This window comes from Phoxinus phoxinus (assembly GCF_949152265.1).
Source record: "Phoxinus phoxinus genome assembly, chromosome: 15".
NCBI lineage: Eukaryota > Metazoa > Chordata > Actinopteri > Cypriniformes > Leuciscidae > Phoxinus > Phoxinus phoxinus.
The window spans coordinates 5,522,255-5,542,852 of NC_136890.1; the positions used below are offsets into that span (position 1 = coordinate 5,522,255).

The window sequence follows — 20,598 nt, forward strand, 5'->3', positions numbered from 1 at the left end:
AGTAGATTTTAAGCGCATGCTTACATGACAATGATGTACTAAAAACAGAAAAGTTTTTAATTTGCATTTGACACCATTGTCAAAATGATCCCTGTTCGCATGGATTTGTGAAAACGATTAAAACGCTGTATTCTGCCAGGCCAGTAATTGGCGATGTCACTTTGTAAAGTAACACTACGCGCTTAAAGACTGAACACATAATACACATGCGCATGATGTCACCGTTTTCACAAAGTCACGTTTTTGTAGTTTACACAGAGACGATAACGGTATCATTTTCAAAAACCCGTTTTCATGTAAACGACCCCCTACATGTAAGAAGTAAAATAAAAAAATCATCAAAGCATGTTTTCCACAGCTTTTCTCTATATGGACACTGGGAAATATATTTAATCATTTTTATTTATGTGCACAGTACCGGTAATAAAAAAAACAATTTCCAACTGTTAGTTCATATATTTTTACTAAAACATTTGAAATGCCAAACGGGGACTTTTAATTTGAATTTAATTTGTTTTTGAGCGATGGTGCAAAACACAGATTTTGAACTGATTGAAATAAATTGAAATCCTAACACATATCTGAATTTTTTTCTTGGAAGTTAATGCCAAAAAACAAAACAAAAAAATCATAACAAATGTTGGTTAGTTTTATACCACAGACAAAATGTATACATTTTTATATCTGTTTAATATATTTCCCAGCCCTATTACATATGTATGCATTTATAACAAATGTTCGTTCAGCATAGGAGTGAAACAACAATAACTAAAAGTTACAAAATATAAAGGCACAATGAACTAGCAGACTAAAGGAACATTTCGGAGTGAAGAAAAACAGACAGCTGGAGTAGTGACAAGGAGATTCTTCCACAGCTGTAGTGATAGTGGGACTTGTAATAAATGCAATGTCAGAGGATACGCAACACACTGGTCTTCCTGTTCCTCGATAGTTCATCATACCACACGTGACTTGGAGTTCAGCAAGAAAGTGGATGTTCAGCTTTCACACGTGGCATTTGACACCCTGGAGGTTTCGGAGGAGGAAAAGGGGAGGATGGATGCTAGAATTACAGGCCTGATCTCTTCCATCTCTCCCTCTCTTCCTTTCCCATGTTGCTCTTTCTCTTCCCTCCTCAGTGTGGTCTCTCCTTCAGCAGCTGCAGCCGTCGCTGGTAGACGCAGGTCTGTCGTCTCTTAGTTTAATCTGGTCAGGGAAATCATACGTGTCCACGGTCTCCTGAAAAGGTAAATTCATTTCAGATTAAGTGTTTGTGTAACGCCAAAGCTCAGCCAGTTAAACAGAGTTCTGTGATCATTTACTCGCCCACAAAAAAATATTTATTTCGTGAAAATAAAAAAGGAGAAATTTTGCAGAATGTTCATGCTGCACTTTTCCCGCATACAACAATCCGAATGTTACAAGCTCAAAAAAGGACATGTGCCATTAAAGAAGTTCATATTACTAAATCACTACATTCCCTTTATTCAGGAGTCATAAAATATCTTTGTTTTGTGAACGTAAACTCATCTTTGATCACCAAAATGACATTTAAATGTTGTTTTTTTCGGTGAAAAAAATCTACATGCCTCAAAATAGCTTGAATGTAACTCTACACCCTTACTTCACTTAGTTAGTATATGCGGAGTATGCGAATTAGCCCCGCCTCCACTCACTCAAGCGAACTCACAGATTTACTCGGCCAACTTACTGAGGTAAACGCTGCACAATGGTGTCGCTCTTTACAACCCCGGACATATAACGGTAATTAATATGATTATCCTTTTGCATGACTATGTTATCATACAGCTAATAATGTGTTGCTAATGTTACACAAACTAGCCTATGTTCCGTTTTATAAAAGCAATAAGGTACTCGACTCGAGGCTAGTGCTGTATCGCGAATACGTCACGGCTGAAGGGGTTGCAGGCACTCCGTTTCGCTTGCCTACTTAAAAAACACCACATAGACATATAAACAACATTAAAAGCTTGATTTTTACCACAGGAGGACTTGAAGTCTAAACATCTCATTCGCATTTCTGAATATCCGACATCACTCGCATTAAATCTCCTGAAATCTGTCTTCATGCAGCAGATTTGAATATTCGTGAATGAGGTTTAAAAGGCAGAGGCCAATCATTCCAGTCTGCTCTAGGGCGGTCATTTTTGAGAAAAATCTAATTCGAACAGATATCAAATATCAAGCAATGTATTCGAAAATATATTCGATATCTACCAGCCAAAATATTTCCAGACACTACTCTTTAGACGAGTTGGGGTCGTAACGGTCTGCTCAGGCTGTGCGTTATCTTCCATTTTCAAAACAGGGAGGCTAATGTCAACTGTCAAGTCAAGTCATCTTCATTTATATAGCGCTTTTAACAATGTAGATGTTTCAAAGTGGCTTTACAGTAATAAACGGATAATTTAAGGTAACAGATTGTTTTGGCTTTATAGCGGTTCTTGAATAAAGATATTTTCCAGCTAAAGTTAGTTTTGATTGATTCACTTCCGTTGCAAGGATAATTAGTAAATTAGAGACCGCTAAGACGACACCGTTCTCTCTAAACACACATTTTAAACGCGAACCTGTGAGAAACGCTGATGGCGTGCGCATTAAGAATTAATTCTATAGTTATGTGCATTTGAATATATGTGCGCAGGTTTGTAATTCTCTACAAACCAAGCCTTAAACTACTTGTCTGGCTTAAAACATTTTATACAGAAGTGTATCACTTCGGGGTAGATCCGCAAAACCCGAAATTATCCCGACAACGCTTTATCTGTAGAGTGGTAAAGGGATTCTCCATAGGGGAGAGACGAGTTGGCAGTTCAGCACAGCGTTGTCATCGGCTATTATCCGCTTGATTTGGTCATGGGCCTACGCTACAATACGTTTAGAGCGCCCTCTACTGGATGAGATGGCAAACAATAAAATAAAAAACAAACGGTCTAATCATAGGCCCTGTCCCAAATGGCACACTTCATATGCACTTTCGGTCTTGTGGACCTACAATGGCTGCCGCATGCGCATGTCCGTTAAGTCAGTGAGACCGGAGGGTGTCCCGTTTGTCATTTTAGGTCTCAGATGGGAGCTCGCAAGTCGATTTGCGGTCGATTTGCGCCCTCGATGCGCACTTTTGCCAAACTCGCACTGATACGGACTCCGAATATTGAATAAAAAGTGACAGCCCTAGTCTGCTCCCACACAAAGGTGTACAGCTGTGGTCATGTACTATTGTTTGGAGAATTTTTGCAGGCAAAATCCAGTCATTTCAATAGGCATCCCTGCGATTCGGGCAATTTGTGTGAGAGCGCACGATTTCACAACCAGTTCAAGTGTGTCACGGATTCACTGAATTGACTAATAGTGACTTTGGTGTGAGCCGTGCTTCATGCATCATTACACTTCTGACAATAGACAATGAAACTTTATGTCCACAAAATGTTGCTAATGTGACCGCACCTTTGACTAGGGTTGTAACAGTATGAGATTTTCACTGTATGATAACCATCTCAGAAAATATCATGGCTTCCAGGGTTTTTGGTTTGAACAAACACTCTATTATAACAAACTTGAAACCATTTTTTATGTAACATGAGTCTCCCTTTTGTAAATAGATATAGCCGCAAGCAGCAGACATCGGAGTCTGACCACTAATAGCCCATGTGGATGATTAGCAATCCAGTTGAACTAACTTGATCTTATGACGTGGTTTTTACAGCAAAGTCCATCCTGATCACTGAAAGATAGGGTTTGATCATAATATGTGTGGCCTGAGATGACTTAAAACCACAGTGGACTTAAAATGAGAAGTCCATGGTGGCAGGATTGTTTAGACGGAAATGAAATGTGATATATCATTTTGAGTGGCTTGTCTCAAGGATTCGGCAAAATGAATCCTTTGGTTTCAGGCTCTTAGGGTTTCAAATAGTGCCGGACGGGTGTGTGTCTGAGAGCACGATTGGGACTATCCTGCCGAGTTTGGGGTCTCTGCGAAATACGGTTTCTGACGCCCATACACTTACAGGGCAGTAAAATAAACGGGAAGAAAATCAGTACAAGCTGCTCATCTCCCATTTGAGTTATCTCTTTAGATTGGACAAAAATAAACAACATAAATATGATAATTCCTTCTGAAAGTGACTGTGTGACAGTTAACACTAACAGAATTATGGCAATAAACTAAATTATAAACTTGATATAAAATAGGGGTGTAATGGAGTTGATCCATACGGACCAGTCACCAGGGCCCGGTTTTTCAAAAGTAATCCATTAGGATTTTGGATAACGGATTGGATCAAATCTTGAAAATGGGTTTTTCAGAAGAAAAAACGGATTACATAATCGGATTAGATCACATAATCCAATCTTGGTTTTGATCCGGATCAAACCTTTAGTTTGGGTTTTTCAGAACTTTTTTGTAGGATTTGGATCACTTTGATCCAAAAAATCTGGATTAAACTGATCCCATCAGAACGGTGGATTCAGCGTGGATTTCATGCCCAAAATGTAATGAAAACTTTAAAAATTTATCAAATAATACTATATTTGGATCATGCAGTATCTTACAAGATATCCTATTTATTCATAAGGTTTTAATTTGATTTGTTCATCCGTCAGGCTACAGTGATTAGGTAGGCTTTAACGTACTCAGCCTTTCTGTATAGGCCTACAGCAAAGTAGAAAGAGTTTGGCCTCATAAAATAATCCCCCAAACAGCTGTCCAAATTTACCAAAAACAATACATTTTATTGTCACTAATTAATGTATATATTCATCACAATCGAAAATATTTTTGTTTTTAGAATATTTATTAGTGATGCATGCAATGATGGCAGAATAACCAAAAAAATGCAAAGAATGGCAATCACTGATTTTTGAAATCCAAAACAAATCCAAATCAGAAATAGTGTCTAACTATTGCGTCCCTTGTTGCACGTCCTGTTTGCTCGTTCTGGCAGAATGCAGGAGGTTGGTTAGGGTCTCCAAGGGGCTCAGGTGCATCATTGTCAGCACAGAGAGTGACATTGCGCTTAATAGCGATGTTGTGCAGGACAGTACAGGCAAGGGTTATGTTGCATGCTTTCTGTGGTTCCGCTCTCAGGGAGTTAAGGCATGCAAAGCAACCTCTTAAGAACTCCATTAAGTCTTTTTTTTTTATTCAATACATCTATATTTGAAACTTGTTATAAATATCCTCAATGTACAGTGTTTGTGTTGTAGGTCTCAGATGAGCGGACTGCTGGAAGAGGATGGGGTGTGTGTTTTTTTTTTTTTTTCATTTCAAGTAAAAATAAACTTATATTGACCCCACACTGGCTATTCTACTTGTTGCTCTTTACATATCCATAGTTCTACATTGTGATTTCCTATCCTGTTTGAGCACTGGTTATCCAGATTTGGTGATCCTGAAAAGTTCCTATCCGGATCAGATTGATCCAATCCGATGTTGCTTTAAAAAACTGGCTCAAAAGTAAACTGGATTACGTGATCACGGATCGCAAAAAAAGGATTACTAAATCCGGATCAATTTTATCCGGATTAAACCTTTTGAAAAACCGGGCCCAGGGTTCGGAATGCATGTGATCTGCGGATTAATTGTAAAGTTCAACCATTATAGAGCAAAAGTTGGTGTGTTTTAGCGATTTCTGTCAAAAAGCATGCAAACACAAAGGCGAACACGAATTCTCAGAAGGCGAAGCACTGCTACTTCTGCGGAGTGATTTGCTCGCAGCGCCTGAGAAGTGCCGTGGTGAGGAGGCGAGAGTTCGCTCAGAGTGTTGCCCAAGTAGCAGTGCTTCGTCTTCTGAGAATATAGTTCCCAGTATGTATACGGTTAGAAGATGGCTGTGTATCATGTGACCTTGTTATTTGTACACGCTGTGACTATACAGATCACAACATGTAAATAGGAAAATGTTGGCGTAATTTTGTCACTTATTGGTAGCAGTATGCTAGCTGGAGCCGTTTACCTCCAGTCTTTGTGCTAAGCTAGGCTAGCGGTGGGTGCGTCAGACAGAGTTACGGCACGCACGGAGATGAGAAGTGTATGTATGGACTTATCTAACTCTGGGGGATACGGTGAATAAGCTAAAGTCCCAAAAAGTCGGCGTATTCCTTTAAGTGAAAGTAAACAATTGAGAAAGAAAACGGATGCGTATCATTATATTGGACAGGTGTATTAGATCTTAAAGTGACAGCAGCCTAATACACCTCACTTTTGAGGATTCGGAACAGAGTATGTGAGCGGTGCGGAGTGGGAGCGGAGCGAGGAGCGGAGTTGCGTGATTTTGCCAGGAGCGAGGAGCGGATTTTTTTTTATGTCGGAGCGTTGATTTTCTCTCGCTCCGAAACCGCTCCACTATCGCTCAATTACGAATCACGAGCCAGGAGGACCATACCACTGTGAGGCAACGGAGGGGGAATCAAAATGTTTATAATCATATTTTGCATTTGTTTGCATTTGTATTGTTTTCCTAGTACTTTCACAAACATTTAAATAAAGTATTATCATGAAATTCATTTTACACATGCTTTTAATGATATTTTTATCGACCCCCTCGCGATTTTCGCCTGTGCAACTCCATTATATGATGGACGATTTTATAAGTTGTCAAGCACAGTAAAGAAAGACAGAAAGATGGAGTTTTTGAAATATTACCGTGAAGAAGGGGGAAAAAAATATAAATGTATTTTAAAAGGTATTGATGACAAAGGAGAACGCGAGTGCGGGGAGGTGATTACAACATCAAAAGATTCCTTGTGGAATCTTAGAAGGCATGTGTCAAGGAAACACGATCAAGTTTTTCGCTCACACGTGGAAAAAAAATCTGAAGGTCGGTATTATTCAGGTTGAAAAACCTCAACCACCAACGCAGAATTAATAGCCTACATTTGTAAATATTTTTCAGCATTTAGGCTATTATTTGCATTTAATTTCAGCGCCATAATATGTTCAATTTACATTTGCAGAGAAAAAAGCACAGCAAACATGTAACGAGAGTCAGAGCAGTAAATTTAAAGGCTTCTTTCAACAAAGAACGACAAAAATAAATATTTCACAGGAGAGGAAGAGTGAACTAGACCAGGCTTTCTTTAAAATGATCTACATGGACTATGAGCCACTCACCAAAGGAGAAAGAGAAGGGATGCGCTATTTTGCGAACATTGCACAGCCTGGCTACACCCCACCTTGCTACAGCACGGTCCGTGACACACTCATGCCACATGCTTTATTAGAGTTGGAGAATAAATTGCGCATTCTGCTACAGAACTGCAATGGACTCTCAGTGGCCCTTGATATTTGGACGAGCCGACGAGGTCACAGTTTTCTGGGTATCGTGGGCAGTTTTGTAGATGAAAACTTCCAAGACCACACTGTTCTGCTGAGTTGTGAACACATTCAGGGACACCACACAGCGAAGCACATTTATGAAAAATATGAGGAGGTCCTGAGACCCTGGAATATTCAGCGTGGTGTGATCAGAGTAGTAACTGATAGCGCCAGCAATATGGTAAAAGCCTTCAATCTGCCTGGTTTTAGTGAATTCGGGGATCAGCTGGACCAAGATGACTTGGACAGGGAGACAGTTGGTGAGGGTGATGCTCCAGATGTTGCACTCCTGCAGCTCCATACAGACCAGCTGGCCATCCAATTGAACATGATGGTAGAGCACTACGTCACAAAATCAAATCTTCACCTGAGATGTCCGATCCACTTACTCCAACTGGCAATTAAAGACGCAATCGCGAAGCACAACGCAATCAATTCAATAATAAACAAGGTTGGAAAAGTAGTGAAAACAGTCAGAAAAAGCACACTGAACACAGAGGAAATCGACAAATTAGGTGTTCGTCCCACAACTGCATGCGCAACCAGATGGAACAGTCAGTTGCGGATGATCGAGTCGGTGCTGAAAATGTTTGAGAAGGACACGCTGTGGCAAAACAGGCTGACGTCGATCACAGATGATGGGAAAATCACATGCAATGATGTCCTCATTCTTAAAGGCTTAGTGAGAGTACTCACGCCATTTGCTGAACTGACAGAGAGTTTACAAAAGGAACTGGGAAACCTGGGAATGATCCTACCGGCAATTGCAGAAATACACAGAATGATGTCTGATGTTTCCAGTGACACTCCACTGGAAATAGCTGCATTCGCAGAAACTCTAGCTGATAACTTTTCGACTCGTTATCAAAGGTTTTATGACGACACCCACGTTATTCTGGCTGCATTATTAGATCCACGCTTCAAGAACGAGTGGATTGCAAGAGACGAAAAGGCAAGTAATTCATTACATAAAGGCATAGCATTCAGAAATTAACCCTGGTTTATTAAAATAACTATATGCTATGTATATGTATATGCTAACTAACAATAATGCTAAGAATAATACAGAAGGCCTATGACAACTCATTATTATTATAGCCTATAATAATAATAATAGGCCTAATACAGAAGGGCAAAATAATCATAGCTGTATTGTTCTTGCAGGTTCAAGGCAAACAGATTGAGATCCGGGAGTTGTTAGTTCGTCAAACAGAACTTCTCTGCAGTGTAAATAAAAAAGAAACATCCTCTTCCCTTGTCGCTGACCCTGTGACTGTCCCTGACCCTGTCCCTGAGCCATCGAGCTCAAAAAAAGTCAAGTCAATGTTCCAGTCATACGCAACTGCCCGTTCGTCTTCTACACTAGACGTAAAAGGAGAAGTCGAGCAATACCTTGGAATGCCCAGATTGAACACCGATCACGTCCTTCGCTTCTGGAAAGACAACTCTAATGTACTGCCACAACTTTCACAAATTGCAAGACGCGTATTTAGCATTCCCAGTGGTTCGGCCAGCGTGGAAAGGGTGTTTTCTATTGCTGGTCTGATGTCCAGCAATAATCGTATGTGCTTGGCACCTGCCACTCTGCAAAAGCTAGTTTTTCTGAAAGTAAACGCAGCACTGGAGAAGATATAGCTAGCTTTGCTAATAAAAAATATGTTCAACCAGCCAGCATTTTTTCTGTTCATAGTAGCCTATTTCTTAAAATTAATATAAAAATTGGCATAAAGAGATCTATATTTTTTCGTTTGGCAATTTGTTTAACTTCATATTTTAGTTTGTGATTTATTTATTTAATTGAATGTAATGTTTTTCGTTTGATAATTTATTTAATATAATGTTTTTCGTTTGATAATTTATTTAATTTAGCCTCATTCAACTCTTATTTTTTATTTTGCTTTGTTTAAAAGTGAGCTAAAGGAATTTATTGGTTTGGGGCTGTTCAAAAATCCAATAAAGGATGTTCTTCTCTTAGTACTGCGTAGGCCTATTCGTTTTACAGTGAGTAGCCTACATGCATGCATCTTCTGATCAGAAGTTGGTGTTATTTAAAAAAATATATATATAAATTTACCGTGGAGCGAAAACGGAGCGAGACATATTAAGGACGGAGTGGGGAGCGAGCGAGGAGCGGGAAATTGTACACCCGGAGCGGAGCTTGAGCGGAGTAATTATGAAATGCTTTGAGCGTGGAGCGCAAATTCCTTCCGCTCCGCTCCGCTCACATACTCTGATTCGGAATAAAGCACATGAGTTGTAGAAACTACTTTTATGGTGCTTTTTGTTCTGAAAAGAGCAGCGTGAACATTCTGCTAAACGTCTCCTTTTGTGTTTCATAGTTCCATTAAAGTCTTAAAGGTTTTGAAACAACATGATGGTGAGTGAAATGTGACAGTACACAACGTTTTTATTTTGGGGTGAATCTCTCAAACAAGGTGATAAATGACTGATAATTTGCTTTTTTTTTTTTTTTTTAATCTTATATCAAACGTCATCTAAAGTCAATCTGAAGTATTTTCAACTTTCTCTACCTGTTTAAGTGCATTGCGAGCGATGGTTTGGAAGGCCTGCTCCACGTTAATGGCTTCTTTGGCACTGGTCTCAAAATAGGGGATGTTGTTCTTACTCTGACACCATGCTTGTGCTCGCTTCGTTGTTACCTGTTCAAAATACAAAGGAAATGATGAATTCAATATGAAAAACTGGCAATCCAAAAAATCATTACGTCACTTAATATTTTCTGGATAGGAAAAGTTCTAGTTCTGGTATATTGTTTGATATTTGCCTATTCAGGGCTCATATTTCTGCAGGTTTTATGAAGTTAAATGTCAGACTTTTAAGACCAGGTAAAGAAAATGAAAGGAATAAATGGAAGGGAACACAATTTGTCAATACATTAAAGTAGTTATATTAGAAACACTTTAGAGTTTTAAAATGCAACTTCCAACAGATATCCATTACTTTTCAATACATGTTACAAAAAAAGTAGTTTGTATCTCTGCTCCCAAACACTAGAACATGGAAATATATTTTCCTGTAGCTTCTGATCGCACTGCAAAAAAAAAAAGTGTTCTATTTTGTCTTGTTTTTGAGTGTAATTGTCTAAAACGGCTTAAATCAAGACACATTTGAGATGCAACATAACATAAAATATGAATTCTGAAAAAAAAATTCAGAGTTTGTGATTAAAACAATAACAAATATCTGCCAATGGGCTTAGAAAAAATCTACTTAATTCAAAGCGAAGTTATACAGAAATATGTTCATCTTTTAAACATAAACTCACTTAATTTTGTTCAGTTTTTCAAAACCTTTTTTGCATTTTACATTGATTTAAAGATGTTTAGATATTTGTATTGGAAAACAGGACAAACGTACTGAGGAAGATATTCATTTTCTGCACTGCATGCAACATTTAATGTCATGACTTTGTGAATTTAAGACATTCAGACCTTTTTAAGGCCTTAAATTGTGTAAGAGTGAATTAAGACTTTTTAAGACCCGCAAAATATTTTTGAGATCATTGGTCAATAAGATCCCTTTTACATACAGTACCATTCAAAAGTTGGGAGTCAGTTACTTTTATTAACCAAGGATATATTACAATTTCATTTATATAAAGTGACAGTAAAGAAATGTATAAAATATATATAAAAAACAAAAAAAAACAAAAAATTGACATGAATGCTGTTTTGTAACTTTCTATTGATCAAAGAATCCTGAAAAAAAAGTATCATGGTTTCCACAAAAACATTAAGTTGCACAACTGTTTTCAGAAATGTTTCTTGAGCAGCAATCATCATATTAGAATGATTTCTGAAGGATCATGTGACACTGAAGACTGGAGTAATGATGCTGAAAATTCAGCTTTGATCACAGCATTACAGTTCAACATATATTACAATATTTTAAAATGTAAAATAATATAATTTAATTTTAACTTAATTTTCAACAATATTATTGATCTGACTTACTGACCCTGTTGTAAGACAACTGAACTCAGCTGGACGATGCCATCATCTTTTGCAGAACTGCTTCATAGATGAAATGAACTAATCTAATAATCTTTACAACAGATCTTAATCAACACTGAACTGACTTCAGCTGAGCAGCCGAAATGCAGCATTTCCTGTCATCTCTGTAAATCTGCTTTGAAACAATCTGTATTGTATAAAGCGCTATAATATAAATAAAGGTGACTTGACTTGGCATTCCCCGTGCACTGAACTCTGGAGGTCGAGCTGATGGCGCACTGCGCACAGGTCAAGCATTGCGGTGCAAACAAAGTTCAAACGATTTCAGTTTTGCCCTCATTTGCAGCTGACCTTTCTAAGCAAGCCACAATCTGCATGACACAAAGATCAAGACAAGATGGCCCGACAGAACAGCAAAGGCAGATCCTGACATTCAGAGGAAATTAATGGGATTTCTCAGATGTATCAAAGCAAACAGCAGGAATTATAATGATTTAAGCTCAAAAACCTCTCGCTATTTTCATTGCTTACCATGTGTACGTCCAGTTTGCTACCAAACAACCTGGTTCAATCGCTGCCCAATTCTGAAATGCTTTTCATGTGGAAACCTCATCGTGCTGCAATTTCTATTTTTGCCTTTTAAATATTGTCACTGATTTATTAGGCATTTTAACTTGAGCAATTTTATGTAAACTACTGCTAAAATGTTTGGACGTAGTACGATTTGTTTTAATGATGTTGAAGTTTCTTATGCTCACTATGGCTGTATTTATTTGATAAAAAATACAGTAAACAGGGAAATATTGTGAATTATTATTACAATTTAAAATAACTGTTTTTTATTGCAATATAGCTACAAATTTGTATTTATTCCTGTGATCAAAGCTGAATTTTCTGCATTATTACACCAGTCTTCAGTGTCACACGATCCTTCAGAAATCATTCTGATATGCTGATTTGCTGTTTAAGAAACATTTATTATTATTATCATTGTTGAAAATAGGGCTGGGCGATATGGACCAAAAGTCATATCCCGATATACATTTAGGCTGAATATCGATATACGATATATATCCCGATATTTTATCCGCAAAGTGAGAGCAAATGTTCAGTCAAAGCCAAATATGGACTTCACTGTATAAATTATACATTGATTCTTATTAAAGTTACTATTAAAGTTCTCAGTCAAGAGCAGTGTGTGATTTCCTCTGTGTTTTGTTGTTTTATTAGCATTAAATGGATAGTTCTCCCCAAATTTTTAATTGTCATCATTTACTCTCTCAAGTTGTTTTAAACCTGAATAAGTTTCTTTCTTCTGTGGAAGTTATTTGGAAGAATGTGTGTAACCAAACAGTTGATGTACCTCATGACTTCTATAGTATATTTACTTCCTATGGAAGTCAATGGGTACCAGCAACTGTCTGGTTACCCACATTCTTCAAAATATCTTCTTTTGTGTTCAGCACAATAAATAAATTAATACAGGTTTGGAACAACATTAGAGTTTATTTTATAATAAAAATAAAAATAAATTTTGGGTGAACTATCCCTTTAAGGACAAGCGGCTGCATGTTTACTATTAGGGCTACTGTCTCTAAGACCTGCACGTGACACATCTAGTACGCATATGACAAGCAGATTTCTCTCAATTTTCTCTGTTTGCTTTCAGTTTAGACATAACCAACTTTCTTTATGTAAACCTTGAGTGTATTTCGTCGGGTGTTTGCGCTCAGATAAGCGCATGTTAGAACAGCGCATCAGCAGCGAAACCAGCAAGGCTTTAAAGCACATGCAAATAATGAACTTTTGAGAACTGCAGTGTCCTCTTCCTCTGCGTAAACATTTAATGTGATTATTTGTCGCGTTGTACACTAGGCTGTTGAGACGCAGACTGCTTGTAGCAAGGACCACAGCGAAAATTTTAACTATATCGATATATGCGATATGGTTTAATTCCATATCCCATTTAAAAATATATCGATATATTTTTTATATCGATATATCGCCCAGCCCTAGTTGAAAACAGTTCGTATTTTTTGTGGAAACCACGATACATTTGTTTCAAGATTCTTTAAAGAATAAAGTTTGAAAGAATAGCATTTATATGAATTGGAATAGTCTTTACTGTCACTTTTGATCAATTTAATGCGTCCTTGCTGAATTAAAAATACAGCCAAAATCTTTCAGCCAAACACAATCAGAGTTATATTACAAAATATTTTGGCTCTTCCAAGCTTTATAATGGGAGTGAATAGAGCCTGAGTATTGATGAACGCAGAAGCGCAGAGGATAGAGTAAAACAAAACACCGGTCACGAATTAGAAGTCTAAAAGGAGAATTTTTAAAGAGAAATGTGGGACAAGCTTGAGTTTGTTGCTCAGCTCTATTTGTTGAACTGCGAGAGACGTCAACTCTCACCTAAGCTTACGCTACTCCTACATCAAGCGTCGGGTCAGAGGTCACTCTCCCGCTTTAATCAAGCTTTATAATGGGAGTGAATGGTACTCTAGATTTCGAAGCCCAAAAAAAGCGAATCCATCATAAAAGTATACGGCTCCAGGGGGTTAATAAAGGCCTTCTGAAGCCATGTGATGATATATACAGTGATCCATACAGTATTTATAACTTTATAAACTATAATCACTGGCTTCCAGTAACGGCCGTACGTGAGCCGAGTTCTGGCTGAAGAGTGACCTCTGACCCTATATGGATATTTTTCTTACAAAAACGCGTGGCTTCGCTTCAGAAGGCCTTTATTAAATCTCAGTTACCATTATAAAGCTTGGAAGAGCCAGGATATTTTGTTTATATTGTGTTTGGCTGAAAGAAGAAAGTCATATACACCTAGGATGGCTTGAGGGAGAGTAAATTATGGAATAATTTTTGGGTGAACTATCCCTTATCCATATCCAAAAAATCCATATCTCGACCATTGAGAAACTCATAGCTCAAGCACTCTTTCTACTCATTTTCAACTCTTTAAAACCGAGAACTTTAAAACCATCTCTGCGTTGCCGGTTCAGTTTGGTCTGCACACTGACCTGTCGGTTCTCCAGGTCGATTTTGTTGCCCAGCACAACAAAGGGGAAGTTCTCTGGGTCACGTGGACTGGCCTGAATGAGAAACTCGTCCCTCCAGCTGTCCATAGTCTTGAATGTAGTGGGTGCCGTGACATCATAGACCAGCACGCAACAGTCGGCCCCTCGGTAGAAAGCCACGCCGAGAGACTGAAATCTCTCCTGACCTGCTGTGTCCCAAATCTTAAGGAAGAAAATACCATTAGTCAAGGTAAATAGCACTTAATAATACTGTATCACTGTATTATTTGCCTTTAGCCGCATTATTAACAATGTAATCTTCAACGTTATTGCTTAAAGGGGGGGTAAAACGCCATTTTCACAAGATGTAAAATAAATTAAAAGTAAAAGTGTGTGTGTGAAGTTAGCACAAAATACCCCACAGATATTTTTATAAAGCATGTTAAAGTTGTCCCTTTTTGAGGGTTTGCAAAAACGCACCGTTTTGTGTCTGGCCCTTTAAATGCAAATGAGCTGCTGCACAGAGGGCGGGGTTTCAAGAGCTCGCGTGTGTTAGCAGCTGCGATTACCTCACGCACACACACTAAAATGACAGTAACTGTTCTGTCTTTAATGTTAAAACGGAGTCAGACAAAGATGGAGAGACTCAAGAAGAAGTGACACATGTAGAAGCAACAGGACGTCTCTGAATGGTTAGTTGATGAGTTTATGTTTCTGATGTGGAGTTAACTCTTCAATTAGCATATTCTGTCATGCTAATCTATAAATCGCTCGTATAGGAACTGTTGTGAGATGCACACAGAGTGACTTTCTATTGCATGTGAAAAGATGGATGCTAAAGTTTGAGCTGACTCACAAATGTGCTCGACTACAACAACTCTTCCTCTTCTCAACATGGACTGTGTTCCCGGGGGCGGGGCTTATGTACATTTTAGGGTTGCTGATGTCACTAACCCCGGAGGAATGTCGTCTAGTCCCTACCAGCCGTTTTTTGTAGTCCTTTTCTTTAAAAGCAAATATCTTCCTTTGCTTTGAACTTTGAGTGGTGTAACTTTGCAGATGTTGTTTATGATCAAACAGCAACATTACACACTAACTAAAGTTAGAAAAGTGAAATCATACTCAACCACCCCTTTAATACTAACACTTATAAACAGAGAGAATTCACTTTCTATCCTTGAGTTGTCAGAAATGTATTCATTAGTAATCACAAGTAACAGCTCAGACAGAATAACTACAGTAATCTTACGGTTGCAATATTAACAAATCATTTTACAGGAGTAACTTCCCAAGCACTGCTAGTTTGGGCATGAGGGATCTACATCACATGACTGGTCATACAGGTTAGAAAAACATGGCTGGCAAGCAAACACAACATGGACTATGCTTACAGGGAAAATCCCAGGGGATTACTAGACATGTTGCTAAATGTGACTTATTTATCTCACATGACCTGCATGTTGCTCAGAAAAAATGTTATATCATCAGAATGAGTGTAACACTTTGAGATGAGATCCTACCGATAAGCTATGAGTAATTACAGAGATTTCACATTTCTGAGATGACTGTATTGCCTATTATGCAGAGCCTTTAACCACATCACATGACCAGAGACGATTATTGCCATGGGGCATTGTTCACAAAATAATGGTTGTTAAGGAAATGACATCGTCATCCTCAGAACACGCTGTTCTCTTATTCTTTCTGAGCAGTATCCAAACAATGAATGTAATAGCTACAATTACTGCTATTATATGTATAAGGGTGAATCTGATTCAAGAAATATTTAGAAAGCATTATTTTACTCCCAAATCAAAGGAAAACATATTTATTGAAAATGTATATTTTGCATTTACATTTCCATAAGTAATGTCACTTTTGGCTCGCACATTTATCTTTACTTTTGTTTTGCCACATCTGTTCTATTCATGTTTTATGGTTTCATGTCTTTTATTTTGAAAATTGTCATGTTTTATGTTTTTGTTGTCATGTGATTCCCGGTTTCCATCATGTGATCTGGTCATGAGGTTCCTTGGGTTCTTGTGTTTTCACTGGTTTGTCTGGTCAGGTGATTCTCAGTTCTGCCTTGTCATTGGTTTATCGCCCTGATTACTCTTGTTAGTCATTAGCCTCATGTTTGCTAAATCTATTGTCTAGCTTTGTTTGTGTTCGCATGCAGTCAGTGAGTCTCTTGTTTGTCAAGTCAATAGTGATGGGAGAAACGCTTTTTGAAACTTCGAATCAACTGAACCAATTGCTTCGCAAAATGATTAAATGTTTCGAAGCGCTCGAAATGACGCCCGCTGGTCAGAACAGTGTAAATGCAGCTGAAATGTCTTTATAATATGTGATATTTTATTATATGGTAGGGCTTGCTTTGTTCGTTTTTATGGAGAGCTTGGCCAATCAGACTTTTAACTACAACTCTTCCTTTTTATTATACAAATGTGTCATAGCACAAGTACGTCTGTAAGATGTCTGCTAAAGATCTGTTAATCTGGAAAGCATCTGCTGTGTAAAAACATCTGGTAAATGTATTAGAAAAAGCAGTTTTGTATTCTAAATCTTAAACATCTTAAAGACCTCTTCTAAATGTCTATATGAGATGTATTGCAAATGAGCAAACACTAAAAAAAAACTTCTTGCAGACGTCAAATAGATGTCTCCGAGATGTACTTATCAGGGGTGTACAAATTTATAACATTGATCCGAGATCAGGTCAAAATAAATCCCAGGTTGGGTTCACAGAGATCATCGGCCCGCTAGTGACAAACCATTGACATTTTGAAACTGTTGGTTTACATTGGTTGAAATCACATAACGTTGGCACTGGCAGTTTGTTACGCGCTCTGAATCACTGGTTCGGAAAAAAAAAAAAGATTCGCAAAGGTTTCAAAGCTTCCTGAAAGCTCGTCAAGTCACGTCAAGGTGTATTTCTGCATATGTTATTATGTTCTAGGGGATAATAACATTAAACCTTTTTACAAATCTTTTTCCCCCCCCTCAAATTTTTCATATTGCCCGTAAAAGCTGCTTAAAACCATGTGTATTGAGCACCATTCAAATTAAATAAACTAATTTTCAAAAGAAATTATGCAAACAAAATTTATCCTACAAATAAACTTTTATAATTTTACTTTTTTTCCTTTTCTTTTGGATTTTGGGAAGAGGTATGACACTTCTGTGAGAGATTCACCCATATAGGAATTACACATCTATTTAAAACTTTGGTATTTTTTTAATGTTTTTGTAATAATGTTTAAAACAACGGTTAACAATTTAAAATAAACACTTTCTATTTTCATAGACTCTAAAATTGTTTTATTCCTGTAAAGCTGAATTTTCAGCATCATCACTCCAGTCTTCAGTCACATGATCCTTCAGAAATCATTATAATATGATGATTTGCTGCTTAAGAACATTTCTGATTATTATCAATGTTGAAAACAGTTGTGCTGCTTAATATTTTTGTTGAAACTCATTTTTGTTCAGGATTCTTTGATGAATAGAAAGCATTTATTTAAAAAAAGATTAAAAACTTGTAACATTATAAATGTCTTTACTGTCACTTTTGACCAATCGAATGCATTCTTGCTGAATAGAAGTATTAATTCCGTTAAAAACAACAACAAGTGAACCGTCGCCGAACTTCTGAACAGTAGTGCAAGTGCAATGTAATCTTATGAAATAGAAATGAATGCAAACCTGCATGGTGACCAGTCTGTCGTCCACCATCACCTCCTTGGTCAGGAAGTCGGCTCCGATAGTGGCCTTATACTGATTACTGAACTTATTATTCACATACTGGTTCATCAAAGAGGTCTTCCCAACTCTGACAAAGACAAACAGGACAAAATGATTTAGTAGGCAATGCTTCAGAAACATGTGCAGCTGAAATCATCATCTTTAAGTCTTGATAACATTCCTCAACGGTAAGATGAGATACTGCAGAGATAGCGTGATTATTAAGCGTGAGCAAATTCCAACTGCACATGATGGAAAGTCAGGGGAATTCCTTGAGTAATGTCAATAGGCAATAATGTGTACATGTGTACAGCTACTTTAAACATAGACCTACATGAAGAGGACAAAGTGTCACAACTGATAAGAGCATTTGAGCTCCATGAAGACTGATAATAACAAGCTAAACCTCACCGATGTTGCATAAACACTTACCCAGAATCCCCTAGGATGATCACTTTGAGCAGCACCTTCTTACGGGAAGCCATGATGTGTAGAAGAACGCTGCGAAGCAGAGAAGGATATCAGATATCAGACAGAAGATACTTTATTTTCCACATATAAACGCTTGACAGGTAAACATACACTGTAAAAACTGAAACGGCACGATTGTTATTTTAAGCCACTATCTAAATCATATTGTATGTGATTGAAATGAACACTAATGAAAGCGTACTATGTCTAGTTTACATTTAAATATTGTCATAGATGTACTGAGGTCCTTCACAAAGTCAGATGTTTATCATTTAAACGGATTTTGTTTTGGATAGTTGTCCCAAAATACAGGCCTGTTACTGTTTAGTAAAATTATATATTCATAATATCACAGAGGCTGCAATAACTAATGTATACAATCAATAATGGCAATCTTTGACAACAACTGTCATTATCGAATGGGTCTGTGTTCTTTATATAGATTTGTAACGTTCACATTGTTATTTATTACATATTTTTATAGCCTTGAATTTGCCTAATAATGGGAAACACATAAGTAGATTCATTAAAATTGGTTTAAATGTTAGTTGCAGAACTAGTATCAAGATAAAAGATTTAAAACGAAGGGAAAGAAGAGCAGTGATCAAACTACACCTTCAGTATTCAGTGGCAGAAGTACAAAGAATGAATGCATGTGATTCATTGAGTCATGTGACGTCACTGCTGTGAAAACATGGCAGTTACATTGTAACAAATGCTTTACTGAAACGAGAATCACTCACACGACCATATAAACCACAAAGTATTTGTTCTGTGTGACCAAGTACCGTTAGTTTGTCTGACAAGGACATGATGACACAGAAAATACTAACCAGTCAGAACGATAAGCATACACGACCCATTATGAAATCAATAAGTGCACAAACGTCTGAAATGATCTAATATTCTATGCAGCAATCACCTTGACAGATTTTGCGAGAAAAACAAACTGTCAGACAATTTACCTTCTTCAGGTTTACCGTCGCGGCTGTTTTGATATTCGCTGCGCGTCCGAATCTTCCGGAAAGCTATTTGACACAAAAATTACCCAGTGTTTTTAATGATCCAGAAGCACATCAGCTGTTGTCGAGCATTATATGTTTCTTCCTAGCAGAACAGGACATGACTGTAGAGTCACAAGGGTCTGACGCAAAATATTGATGTTCGAATCGTAGTTCAGTCGGTTCAGTTTATTGATTCATTCGAACCGATTCGGAAGGCATTTACTGTAGGGAGAAAAGAAAACGATGAGGTAAGCGACACGTTAGAGGCCTAGAGCGTTTAACAACACAACAAACAATAAATGTAATACAATTTATTTTACTACAAAATACCGCGTGAAGACTTTCGAGAACACTTTTAAGCGATATATCACAAAGTCAAACGAATCATTGACTTAGTTTTCGAACCGTTTGAAATTTAAATGAACCGTCCAGACGAACCGATTCGCTAAAATGAATCGACAGGAAGAGCCCTCCCTCATTTTTCGAATGATTCCAAGATGGCAGCAGGAGGAAATGAATTAAACCACTTAGCTTAGTTTATGCAGCATTAAACGTTATATTGATATCTTCTCGCTTTTTAAATAAATTAACGCACAACAAATGTAAACAATTAATAATAATAGCCTTAAAAACAACTTTCCATCTCTATTCGCTGGTATCCTAAGTGCAGGCAGAAATTTGAATTAAAGAATTAAGCTAGTAAACTTAACATTATTATAAATATTTCTATGCAATTCAAATATAGCTGGAAAAATTTACAAATTGACAAGTTTAATCAAATAAATAAAACATAAGAGGCTCATCCCGTGATCGCTTTTGCCTGATCATCGTCCCCTCCCTCTGTCATGTCATGTCATGTGATTTGCACATTTTGATAATTTGTGTCTAAATTCTGACCACACTTCCTCATTGTCTCACCTAGCCTACTTCCTTAACTCATTTGTACGCAAATATCCTAATACATTCGAGATTTCGAACCTTTTTAAATGCTATTTTATTTATTTATCTAGCTCTTGTAATTCAATAGA

The 20,598-nt window shown here is 37.5% G+C and overlaps 2 protein-coding genes across 2 annotated transcripts in view; one reads left to right on the plus strand and one right to left on the minus strand.

Moving 5' to 3' along the window:
• Nucleotides 1-384: 384 nt before the first annotated feature.
• Nucleotides 385-20,429, minus strand: rab7b (RAB7b, member RAS oncogene family). The gene is made up of 6 exons (XM_079638439.1): nt 19,532-20,429; nt 18,528-18,596; nt 18,057-18,183; nt 14,355-14,573; nt 9,871-9,999; nt 385-1,239 (listed from the first exon to the last, which is right to left on the minus strand). Exons 2-6 carry the CDS (start codon nt 18,578-18,580, stop codon nt 1,153-1,155), a joined length of 615 nt encoding a protein of 204 aa, XP_079494565.1. The 5' UTR covers nt 18,581-18,596; nt 19,532-20,429; the 3' UTR covers nt 385-1,152.
• LOC307012134 (dynamin-1-like protein) overlaps nt 18,549-20,598 on the plus strand; it is a 40,433-nt gene continuing 38,383 nt past the window's right edge. Inside the window, exon 1 of the mRNA XM_079638431.1 lies at nt 18,549-18,667. The gene's annotated coding sequence lies outside the window, so the exon portion shown is untranslated. The remainder of the gene's footprint in view (nt 18,668-20,598) is intronic.

Coding starts and splice junctions, on each gene's coding strand:
- rab7b (XM_079638439.1), bottom strand. CDS start 18,580: ATGGCTTCCCGTAAGAAGGTGCTGCTCAAAGTGATCATCCTAGGGGAT. Junction 18,184..18,527: donor ATCATCCTAGGGGATTCTGG/GTAAGTGTTTAT, acceptor TGTCTTTGTCAG/AGTTGGGAAGACCTCTTTGA. Junction 1,240..9,870: donor CTCGCAATGCACTTAAACAG/GTAGAGAAAGTT, acceptor TTACCTTTTCAG/GAGACCGTGGACACGTATGA.